Genomic DNA, 12,924 nt, shown 5'->3' with positions numbered 1-12,924 from the left:
ACTAGTAATAATTCAAGTAGGAAAAGTGAACAACTGATAGTTGAGATATGTTTTGCAAATTAGTTGGTGATAGCTTAGGTAGAAAACTCTCACTTAATAATTCAGGTAGGACCTATCTCAAAAAATTGTGATACTTGAGGTGTGTTTTCGATCCCTAACCTGCGGAAAAAAAAAATATACATTTCACCATTTCTACTGGTATAATTTTGAAAAGAAAATGTTTCCACTCTTTCCACCAATTGTTGGTACGAAACCTCTCGCAGTTCAAATTTTCTTTCAATACACTTGTCATCAGGTAACAGGTTCAATTGTTAAAGGTGGCGATCCAACAAGAAAACATGATAAGAACATCCATCATAGATTTCGGACAAAAGTGAGACATAAAGCATAATTTTTTTCAAACATATAATGTCTCGCAACAAGTAAGGGCTCCGTTTTTTTAATAAAGTTCAATCCATTGATCAACTCACCAAACCACAGCCAGTAAACCAGTCTTTTACTGAGGGAGATATCCAATAAAAGCGACGACTTTCAAACTTTTAGAATATATTCAGTAAATTTTTTCAGTTCTAGCGAAATCAATCAAGAAAACACGAACAAGAGACAATTCAACCCAGTGCCCTTCATGCATAGTTCAACCGGAATATGTCATTCAATACATAGAAACTCCCTTGTGGTGTTGGCATCAAATGAAACATCTGCAATCCAAACAAAGAGGACGAGCTTACAACTTTTGAGTGTGAACAGGTTCTGAAACGTTGTACTCATCAAGGAACGACTAATAAAGCATCTAGCATAGCATAGAATTAAATATAAAGGTCAAATTTGATAGGAGGCTTTAGCATCTGCAGTTTCTCCAAATATCCAGAGACAATGCAGCAAAGCTATTATCAGAAATACAAACTCCAGAAAAAAGAAACTGAGGTCTCAATTGCCAATACTAAAAGCAACTCACTGTCCCTTGTCATTTTTTTCGAATCATCAAAGACAGAAGTTTTTTTTGTGGTGCATTTGGATATTAGGGACACATTCAAGGGAAATAAAAAGCAGGAGAAAGGAAAAGAAACTGAAAACAGAGTATCCGGCAACCTTATCTTCTAGTTGTGTATGATGACATCACATAATCTGTCTGCATGATGTGTTTTAAGGATGAGGCCGAAGACCGCCCATTTAAGAATGGTCGCTGTTTCTTATAATAATAGGCCTCTGCTATACGACAACTAGGAAGGAAACAATCAGGCAATGCTTCAGAAAACAAAGTAACGCAATCTGCTAAAGAATAAGTGATGCAATCAGATAGTAAGTTAAACTTTATGATAAAAAGATCAAGTCAAAAGCAAGACAAAGAAAATCAATACTAGATATGAGCAGAACCAGAGAACACAATATTCCATTTTGTGAAGTACTATTGTACAGGGAAATCAGAATGGAGAAATTCTAAAACTTAAGAAATTAATTGTTCTAAACAATCTATAAGGATACAGATAATAAAGAAACACATGTCATAAAACCACAATCCTTTTCGAAGTGTTCAGCAAAGCAGCAGGTTGAAAGTCAGTAAAGTTACAAAACACACGCTGACACAAAATGCACAATAAAAAACAAAGCACCAAAAAAAAAAAAAAAAAAAAGGAGAATGGCATTAGAAGCTTACTGTTCTCTTCTTCCTAAAGTCATCTACACACAAAGAACTTCGAGTATAACAATTGCTTTTGGAAGTTTATTGTTCACTTCTTCCATAAGTTTCCGAAAAGTAACCACTTAGCCACTGTTATTTTCCCCAGGACATGGTGGCCACAACATGTAATCTTACACATTATCCAACAAATTTCACCAACAGTCATCATAAGAGCCATTGAGCTTCAAATACCTAACCAATAGTCTTTACCAATCCCAGAAGTATCTCGATTCTACTAAAGCTTATCTGCAGGATACTTTGCAGTTAACAATGCCCACTCTAAACATATTATCTGGAAGAAATGTTATGACTACTATCAGACTATCACTACTTTTTTATCAGTGTCAGACTATCACTAACTTCAAGTAATTACATGGAAAAACTGTGGCTAAGCGTTTTGTCTCTGGCATAAAGGAACATATTTATATTTCTATTAGATTTTTGTGTAGTAAAGAGAAGTTATGATTCATGGTAAGTGTTACTGAACTTTTATCGATGACAAACAGTGAAGAAGGAAGCCATCAGGGTATCTGTAACAGTCTGAGGCATTATTTTGAATCCTTGCGCCGGTTTTTCATGTATCCCTGCTAACGCACTGGCCCTTTTGAATACGATCAACTTGAACACTTCTCACATCAAGAATGCGCTATCACAACCCGTTGTCAGTCAAATGACCTCGAATTGGAAGTAGATAAATGCCTCTTTAAATTCATTTTCAGAACTCTAAACAGAAGCTATGTTAAGTAACCCATGCATACAATCCTTGCTTTGAATAAGAAAACTTGGTTCTTCGTATAGTGCAGTTAGCAATTGCAAGTCTAAATTTCCTTAGATCAAAATATGCATATAATAGCAACAAGAAAAAACTTCTCTCTGGCGTTACGAACTGAGGAGGCTGCATAGAAAAGGAAATTCACAATAATAAATTTCCTTTGTTTCCAAGTGATTCAGCCTTGTCTGCAGCAGGAAACTGTCCATTTTTGGTTGCGAAGATGTGGAACGGACGATCATCAAGATGATCCTTGCGGCAGATCAAAAGCTATACAAAGAAAAGCCATTGGGGAAGGATTTGGCGTGGCAGATGAAAGAGTTTATCAAGCAGGCTTTGCTGGGTAAAAGGATAACCCATTAGAGTTCTCTTCATTTGGGAATGGGTTCTGGAAAAGGAATATGTTCCTTCCCCTCGTAATGGGGACATGACTAGTTATGGGATTTCCATCCAATGTTGGACTTGATGTTATTTAAAGGACCAATAACATTGAATCATTGATTCACAAACGACCAACTTAAACTTATGGTGATACTCAGGGGACCAAATATGCCAAAAATTCGTATTTGCAATGTGGAGAGCTGAAAAAAGTTTAACAGTTGTGCTCAGTTTGTTTGTATTTTCGCTTAAGTTATATTTTCACAAACAAGAGAAGCTTCATATTTACAGCATTTGAAGTTGCATTGTCCAACTGTTTCTGTTTGCGAAATTTCATCCCTGCCAAGACAACCACATCATTGTAGAGCAATGCAGCTTAATATTTTTTTCAAAGATACACATCTATTTGACCTGGATGAAGAAAGTGAAAACGAAGAGAATGTCTAGGCAGAAATTAGCTACTGAGCAACAACTGAGCTCTGGCAGAGCAGAATGCATTTAATAGCATACACAGGAAGATATCATGTTCCTAAGAGGATGATTCAGCGGTTGAGACATTGAAATAACAAGTTGACGGTCTCAGGTACGAATCCCAAATATGACACTCAGTAAAAGCCTTTCTTACTCCACCCTTGGTACCTAAGATGACCGTGCACGATTGGGATGTAGCAAGCTGTCGAGCAGTTCCATACCACTCATACATATTGTTCAATTAAAGTCTAAAATCTAGTATGCAATTTTAATGTCATTATACAAATTAAATGGCATCCAAATTCCAAACACATAGAGATCATCTTCCGTTATCCTCTACAGCCATCAAAGCTATAACTCCGGAGACATACTTACAAGTTACAATCAAGGCCATACTACAGGATTTTTTTTTTTTTTTTGTTTATATCTTCACATAGAGGCATCGCGTTTTTAGCACGTTAGCATAACTAGTTCCACAGTAGTAAACCTAAGATATTAGATATGTAAATCACAGACCTATCTCTAAGTTTTTAGGATCTCACTCCACAAAAGGCGACTAACATAACGAGATCCTCAAAATAGAGAGTCAACTGGTGTTAGATTATTCGCAGTTTGACAAGTTTACTAGGAAGAAACCATTCAATTCCTCTATGAGGATTGTTGTACACGAAAATCATAGCACTAATGTGTTAGGAAAAGGATATCTAGATTCCATCCATTTTCCTACTATAACTGATTTAGAAATTATACTAATACAAAATGTAAGAATACACAAGTAGATCACCAATTACAACACTAAATCATAAAGCAAAATCAATATTTAACAAATCAATCCAACAACAAACCCGAATATACAAGCATAACTCCTAACAGCATCTAAACAGGAAAACAAGGGGGATAATATCGCTTTTAGTCCAATTATTATTGGTAAACTCTAATTTTAGTCCTTGTGGTATCTAACTAACCATATCTAACCTTCAATTACTTGAAATGTGTACGTTTAATCCCTCTATGTAGGAAATATGTTATATTTAGACATATATTTAGGGTTTAGGGTTTCATTAGGGTAATTAGATGGTGAAATGGGTATAATTTAGGAAATTAGTGCTTATTCACAAGGAAAGGGATTAAAAGTGCACGATTCAAGTAATTGAAGGTTAAATGTAGTTAGATTTTAGATTTGAAATCCCAATAACATAAAGTATGTCGAACTTTACCCCTACCTTGGGAGGTAGAGAGGCTGTTTGAAATCCCACATGGCAAAATATTGTAACAAGCATGATAAAGCTGTCTGAAAAAGAAAAAAAGAATAATACTACGACTACTAGTATCAAAGGATAAGTAGGGCAATAGTCAACTACCTACTAACCTTGTACTGTAATCCGTGTCCTCCAAAAGAATTAAAAGTGCACGTTTGAAGTAATTGGATGGAGTTAGATTTCACAAGGACTAAAGTCAGAATTTATCAATAATTGAGAGACCAAAAGTGCTAATAACCCAAAAAAATAATGAAAACCTAAGGGGAAATCATATACCTGACTGAATTTGAGGGCGTGTTGTTCGCCGGGAAGTTGAAGATTACCGCTAACAAAGACAAGCATACCGCCAGCAGGACCAGATGGCTGACAATCGACAGTGTTGATGTCGTGTTTGCATTGCTGGAAAGGGAGACTGGTGAGTTTACCTACGATACTCTGAGCACCTTGAATCTGCACGCCTTCGAAACTTAACATAGAAGCTTCTTGGTAGAGGTTAGCAAGCCCGGCCCGATTGGTATCGAAGGTGGAGTAGTAGTGATCAACGAATGCTTTCGCAACTGTATCTGGATCCATACCCCCGAGATTTCGATGAGGAGTTTGCTCTGCTATTATTGGTCAGTAGCTGCAATAATACGCTATAGGAAGAGCCAACTAATCGCTGGGATGGGAATTGGAATTCTCTGTTTAGGAAACAAATAAAACCAAAAATTTGGCCCAATTGCTGATTAATCATAGCCTTTAAGAATCATAAACCAAACGGATACTTTTACAACATGACATTACCTTTTATCTCTCCGATAAATTATACTTTAATCAATATTGATTACTTCAAAAAATAATTGATGTTAAGGTCAAAATAGGAAAACTTTAATTAATTATATCTTTATTTTGTAAATGGATAAATATTTTGGGACGGGTAATTTTTAATAATTTGAACAACTAATATTAGGGCTATTCAAAACTGAACTGCCACCGATAATCCAACCGATGGTTCCAAAGAAAGGTGCCGAAGTGATCACCATCGGAAGGGTTGAGATTAAACTTGTGGATTCTTAATTGTTAAGTCCTGGCCTGTGGCTATGGGGCTTAATCGGCTTCCTAGTTGTTAAATTATGAATAAAACGTTTGACTTTCAAGACAAAAAAAGATAGTAGTTACGTAATTTAATTAATACATCGCTCGATAACCGTTTGATAATTGCTAACCCGATATCGAACCAATCAATATCTTATCGGTTGGCTAGCAGATTAGTACTTTTAAAAGTCGAACCGTTAGCATAGTTATCCGCCCGATAAAGAGCCCTAACTAATATGGGACGGAGGGAGTACATGTCTCTTAACAAAGTAATCTCTTCATCTCAAAATAGTTACCGTGTTTTCCATTTACACGTTATTTTTTACAGCAAATGAAACATCTGCAGTCCAACAAGGATAAAAAAATAAAAATAAAATAAAAAGGATGAAATTAGAAATTTTTGGCCCTTTTCCAGAAAAGGGAGACTATGATGAGATACTCGGATAATATCTTCATCTCACTAAGGAGTCATTTGGACATGATTTGAAATCATTAGATGAAAAGATGAAATCATGTTTGGACATGCAATTTGGATTTCTTAAACTGTATTTTTTCTATAGACATAAAAATCCCACAAGTTGTGAAAACTATCAAAACTTTTTCAATTCTTATACAATCTTACCAAACGAGCAAGTCATAGTTTATAACAAAATTAATACGCTACTAGAAAGCCTTTCTAAAAAATACAACATCAATTGATCAAACTTTAGTTCAATAAAAAAGAAAATTTAACATGAATACTAATGTAACTAATCTTTAATATAATCCTCCCACATGGTGCGAACATAAATAACGGTTGGTAGAAGTTAGTGAGGTTGGTAAATGATTGGGGGGAGTAATTGTTAAAAATATCTACTAACTATTGGGCTTTTTTTACAAAATATAAACTTATGAGTCAAGTTTTACATTTAAAAATTTTGAAATCATGATTTGAAATCCCAAATCATGCCTTTTTGGATGATTTGGGACTTCATCTCGTGAGATAAAATCATGAGATGAAATCGCATGTCCAAACACTGATTTCATCTCATGACTTGAAATCATGACATGAAATCGCATGTCCAAACTTCTACTAAATCTGCTATTAACTTTTGAATAATTCCGTGGAAACTCGAGTTCATTACTTAACATGTTACTCAACTATTAAAAATTATCTAACAAAGTTAACTTTCTTCGATTTATAACAAGAATTCACTTATCGTTACTTATATCACTTCAAAAGTCACTCTTTCAAAACTTGTCTAAAATTGACCAATATAATTAATGTACAGTACAGTGTATGGTACAATATAGTGTTATATTGTATTGTACTGTATTAATGAACACAATGTTTGGATAGACTGTATCGTTTGTTGTGGTTTAATAACATTTGTATTGTTTGGTTTGATTGTATTGCACTGTACAATAACTTATAAGTTTACTAAAATACACTTAACTCTTAATTAGAAATTAGTTTATATATATTAATAAAACTCAGGTAAAGAATAAAATAGGAACTTTAAAAAATAAGTAGGTAGTGGGTGGGTGCTGTGAGGTGGGTGGTTGTGGGATGAGGATGGGGGTAGTGGGTGGTAAAGTAGGGGTGAGTGGTTGGGGGGGTGGGGTTGGGTGGTAGTGAGGGGTAGTGGGCGGTAGGGAGAGAGGGTGAGGGTTGGGCGGTGGTGAAGGGTAGTGGGTGGTGGTTGGGGTGGGTGGCAGAGGAGTGAGGTAGTTGGGGGTGGGGTGGGTGGGGGTGAGTGTGGTGGGGGTGAGTGGTAGCGTGGGGGTGGGGGTGGGGGTGGGGTGGATGGTGGAGGGTGAGGTTTAATGGAGAAATAAAATAGTAACCACGGAAAAACCACCAAATCCGTGGTTACAAAAATTGAAACTTTTCATGGTTATATAACCATGGGATGAACCACGGGTTTGCAATATCATACCACATAATTTTAAGAACAATGGAAACAAACATGATTTCATAGAAAACCATACATTAATGAACCACGGGAAACCACCCAAACAGGGGGTAAGGGGAGCAGGGTGCGGAACCAAAATAACCCAAAAAAAAAAGGGTATGAACCAAAATACCCCAGAAAAAAAAAGAGGTACAAAAGTACCTTTAACGCATGAAAATCATACGTTAAAGGACTTAACGGAGACGGACCTCCTTTAACGCATGATTTTCATGCGTTAAAGGATTTTTTTTCTTTCTTTCTTTCTTTCTTTCTTTCTTTTCTTTCTTTCTTTCTTTCTTCCTTTCTTTCACACTTTTTTACATACTTTAGCCATAGATTAATCATGCTTCGAGACTCCAAAACTTGAATATTTTATATAGAACCCTATTTATTTTTGTGCGATTAATAAGGCAGGCTCAACACATCAAGGATACACAAAACTTCGGATTGTCGTTTTAGTGGTTGAAAAGTGCTCGAAGTCCATTTTTGTTTGAAGACTTGCTGTCATTAGCTTTAAGTTATTTATGTTTTAGGGTTTCACGTTATTTTTATATTAATGCGTAACTTTATTTTGACAATTTCACAAATAAATAAATTAACAATAAATAAAAAATTAACAAATTAATAATCCATAATCAATTAACAAAATATTAATTCATAATCAATTATTTACTCGTGTAATTTTTTTTTCATTATACCCTTCAACACCCAACTAATTGGAGTCCGCAACTTAAATAACTTCAAAAGTAGGTTTGGGTACCAAAATAATCCATTAACGAATAACGAACAATAAGTTAAATCTCGAATAACGAATAATAAACTAAATCCCGAATAACGAACGATAAACTAAATCCTGAAGAAGGATTAGTTAGTTAATATAAAATTTTGTTCGTTATTACTTTAACTACATGAGTTAAGTAAATTATAATCAACAATACAATATCATGGATTATTCAAAATAACTAATTAAATCCTCCATAACTTATCCTAGTTAAGTAAGTTCTAATTAGAGAATTTTTTTTAGTTAATTTCAAGAATAATGAATAATTTAGTATTTACAAATACGACACCTCCATGGATCTCCGTTAATTATTTGTTAATTATAGCATTGTTAATATTTGTTAATTATGTCATTTTAATATATTTATTTCTGAAATTGTTTTTCGCATGTTAATTACTTGTTTATCCCATGTTGATCGTTAAATAAATTAGTTCATTTTTTCAGTAATAATATCTTCTCAACGCTCCCGTCGAGGTTTGATCCCTGGTGGATGAGATAAAAAAAAAGTCAAAAGCCAAAGGCTTTACCACCAAGCCAAGTTGGTTAAAGTAACAATGTAGACACTTTTTATTATTTTGTATGTTCACTAATGCTATCTAACTTGTTTTCTTAAATTGAATTTGGAACCTTGAAATTGACATTGAAAACATCATTATCACGGGATTATGGAATTGAAATATATTTTTCGCCATTAGATTTAAAAAAGAAATAAATGAAAATTGCGCACGAATTTGGGGGAAAATTGAAATTGAATGGGATAACGGACGTTTTTGGAAAATTTAAGTGCGAACAGCCTTGCGGCAGTTTAGACGCATAGATCTCGAAAAAAATACCCAAAATCAAAAAAAAATCGCATCAAATGGACATCCGAGCGCAAAGTTATGACCATTTAAAATTTCACCAAATTACAAATAAATTAGTGCGCAAAAGGTTTTTTAATGGGTTATTTTGGTACCCAAATCCACTTTTTGGGTTATTTAAGTTGCGGACTCCAATTAGTTGGGGGTTGAAGGGTATAACGCAAAAAAAAAAAAAAAAAAAAATTACACATAAATAATTGATCATGAATTGATATTTTGTTAATTGATTATAAAAATAAAGTTATAATCACTAAAAATAAAGTTACGCATTAATATAAAAATAACGTGAAACCCTAAAACATAAATAACTTAAAGCTAATGACAACAAGTCTTCAAACAAAAATGGACTTCGAGCACTTTTCAATCACTAAAACGACAATCCGAAGTTTTGTGTATCCTTGATGTGTTGAGCCTACCTTGTTAATCGCACAAAAATAAATAGGGTTCTATATAAAATATTCAAGTTTTGGAGTCTCGAAGCATGATTAATCTATGGCTAAAGTATGTAAAAAGTGTGAAAGAAAGGAAGAAAGAAAGAAAGAAGAAATAAGAAAATTAAAAAAAAAAAATCCTTTAACGCGTGAAAATCATGCGTTAAAGGATTTAACGGGTCCGTCTCCGTTAAGTCCTTTAACGCATGATTTTCATGCGTTAAAGGTACTTTTGTACCTCTTTTTTTTCCTGGGGTATTTTGGTTCATACCATTTTTTTTTTGGTTATTTTGGTTCCGGACTCAAGGGGAGCATGGCCAGGCCACTTTTGGTCGCGGGCCCAAACCCAAGTTAAGGTTGTACTTCTTTTACAGGTCCTTTCGCTCTTTTTCGTTTTTCATAAAATTACGTGATAAGTCACTGTACAAGAAATAAGAACATAAATAGCAGAACTTTCCATATCCTTCAAAAACAACACTGTTTATTACATATATAATACATTAAAAGAAGTATGTGACCAATGAGAATATCCCTAAATTCAAGGGTTCAATCATATCTTAGTTTTTATTTTCATTTATCCATCATTTAAGAGATAAACACATCATTTATCTCTCTGATTTAAGATAAACATCTACCAACGTATCAATCTTCTTCAACTAATATATCTTTCATCTCCTATTACTCATCCCTCCATTATTTCATTTTCCCTTCTTTGTTGATAGAGTTACAGAGAAATTATACAAGATATATTAAGTTTATTATACAAGGTATAATAAAAATATATGAGATATATAAACTTATCATAAAGGTATAATAAAATTATACTTATATATAAACTTATTATAAAGGTACAATAAAATTATATGAGGTATATAAACTTATTATAAAGGCATAATAAAATTATACGAGGTATATTAAATATATTATATAAGGTGTAAACAAAATTATACGAATGATATTTTATGTATAACTGTTTTATTATACTACCCATTTCCCATTGTAAACTATGATTTTATTCTACCTGAATGAATAATAAAATTAGACTAGGGAAGTAGAAAGGGAGAATAAAATGCTGCCAACATTAGACTAGGGAGGAAGAAGAAAGGGGGAAACGTATAGAAAACAGTTATAGAAAATACTTATGAGCTAAACATAGGATGATAATGAGCAAAAAAGTAGGAAGATAAATGTAATGGGTATTATTGACGTGATTAATGTCTGGATGATTTCCTTATTTTTAGCAATCTGTTATAATTCTTTACCTGCCATTGAATGTTTATTGTATTTACCCGCTAAAAGAACGTAAATATTTTTATATTATTGGATACTTACGTTTTTTCCCTTCTCTTTTTCCCTTTTCTACAGAAAAAAATTTGGGGAAAGATCACGGATGCCCCCTTAAACTAAAATAATTACCTGCCCATACCCTCATTACTTTCATATCCCAGAAGAAAATAAAGAATATTTACCCAAGATGCTCCCCATTTATGATACCAACATATTATATAAATAAACTCAGATCGTATCATGAAAGATGCTTCAGTCCTTCTCTTAGTCCTCCATGACACCATCATGATATATAAATATACTGAGATGGTATCATAGAAGATGCTACAGTCCTTCTCTTAGTCCTCGATGATACCATCATGGTATATAAATATACTGAGATGATATTATGGATGATCATGTTCATTTATTCAAAAAGACACACTTTTCTCGAAAAAACCCTCTATGATACCATCGTCTTATATACATATACCGTGATGGTATCATGAAGGACTGTTTCAGTCCTTCAATGAGACACTCCTCAGGACCATGGTATATAAATATATTGAGATGGTATTATGGAGGACTGTTTCAGTCCTTCTCTTAGTCCTCCATGATACAATCGTGATGTATAAATATAATGCGATGGTATCACGGAAGAAAGAGTTTGGCCGAGGGGTATGTCGGGTAATATTTCCAGCCGGTGGGGCTAGAAGCGAAAATAATTTGGGAGAGGGTATGAATGAATAAATATTTTATATTTTAGGGATATTCACTGATGTTTTCCCAAACAATTAAGGCCGTTCTTCAAAGCAGATTAAATATTCACTTCATTATGTGACATGTCCTTTTTCGTTACACAATGAAAAATGCTAAATTAATTAGGACATAAACTTCATTTACTTGGTGACGTCTTCACGTATTAACGATTCTTGTTTATATTTGTGTATTTATCGCTTTTATTCGTCAGAAAATATGCATATTTATTTGTATATCCTCTTTAAGATACCATAAATATTCTATACGATATTATATCTTAAAAAGTGCCTTTATCATATTTAGTATCGAATATATTGTAGCCAAATGTATTCCTTTTGCATTTACTTGAATTTAATATGAATTTGAAGAATAAAAATCCTAAAAACATAATACTAGCGTTGTTCCCTTTGTTTTATCTATTTTGCAGTATCAACCATGTATCTCATTCTTTCTTCCCATAATCCAAATAATTAATTAGATCTTGAAGCCCTTGCAATTTTTTTTGGTTTAAAAACTTTCATATATATTATCTTATTATTTATTCTGTGGTTGAAAGAAACCTCAAGTTATCTCATTTAAAACTTTTCTAATATTTACATTAATCTTTAAAAATCGACTAAAATGTGATTAAGAAATTATCGAGCCTAGTAAGTCTAATGAACTTAGTAATTCTAATGAACTTGATGAAGTATCTGACAAGATATATCCAACGTGTTAAGATTACTATGCTTCAATATTTCAAGCGATGTCCACATACATTTTTTCAATACTTTTCAATTTATTTTCATTTAAATCAAATCAATTTTTTTTTATTTTCTAGAAAATTAAATGAGATATTTAATTTGTGTGAATGGGAATATTTTGTATAACTTGACAAGGACCGAACATAAAGAATATGACAATCTTATCTTGTCCAGCAAAGCTAAATATTAAAAAAAAAAAAAAAAAAAAAAAAAAGTCCCCACAGAAGTATTAGAAAGTTGATAATAAATTTAATGAGCTAAAGAAATAATCCAGTGGCTCTCACTGGTCAGGCGGCCGTATTTTCTTAGTGTAACAGCTAAAGACAGATAAAAACATAAGTATATATTTCATAAACATAATATTGTTCACAACTGGAACTCAGCATGAAGAATGATGGGTAGGAAAATATTAATTATACATGTAAGTCCTGTGAGTAGGAACAGAGAGATGGACAATGACTTTGCATAAGAGTTTCTTCGCATAAAGATTTTATATAAATAATTAATTACTTCTAATATTC

The 12,924-nt window shown here is 33.2% G+C and overlaps 1 protein-coding gene across 2 annotated transcripts; it reads right to left on the bottom strand.

Annotated features, from left to right (window-relative positions):
- Positions 1-374: 374 nt before the first annotated feature.
- Positions 375-5,259, bottom strand: LOC132047327 (nuclear transport factor 2B). Of its 2 annotated transcripts, none has more exons than XM_059438342.1 (2): positions 4,832-5,245; positions 375-698 (listed from the first exon to the last, which is right to left on the bottom strand). In XM_059438342.1, the coding sequence occupies exons 1-2, from the start codon at positions 5,126-5,128 to the stop codon at positions 624-626; spliced, it is 372 nt and encodes a 123-aa protein (XP_059294325.1). In that variant the 5' UTR covers positions 5,129-5,245; the 3' UTR covers positions 375-623. The 2 variants fall into 2 exon arrangements, with proteins under 2 accessions (XP_059294325.1, XP_059294326.1); XM_059438343.1 differs by lacking the exon at positions 375-698 and adding an exon at positions 771-1,269 and having other exon boundaries at positions 4,832-5,259.
- Between the last annotated feature and the right edge of the window lie 7,665 nt (positions 5,260-12,924).

The sequence above is a fragment of the Lycium ferocissimum genome, chromosome 2, assembly GCF_029784015.1.
Source record: "Lycium ferocissimum isolate CSIRO_LF1 chromosome 2, AGI_CSIRO_Lferr_CH_V1, whole genome shotgun sequence".
Classification (NCBI taxonomy): Eukaryota; Viridiplantae; Streptophyta; class Magnoliopsida; order Solanales; family Solanaceae; genus Lycium; species Lycium ferocissimum.
The sequence above is the reverse complement of the archived record's forward strand: the minus strand, read 5'-3'. Positions and strand labels throughout refer to the sequence as shown.

Coding starts and splice junctions, on each gene's coding strand:
- LOC132047327 (XM_059438342.1), bottom strand. CDS start 5,128: ATGGATCCAGATACAGTTGCGAAAGCATTCGTTGATCACTACTACTCC. Junction 699..4,831: donor ACGCCCTCAAATTCAGTCAG/GTATATGATTTC, acceptor TTTGGATTGCAG/ATGTTTCATTTGATGCCAAC.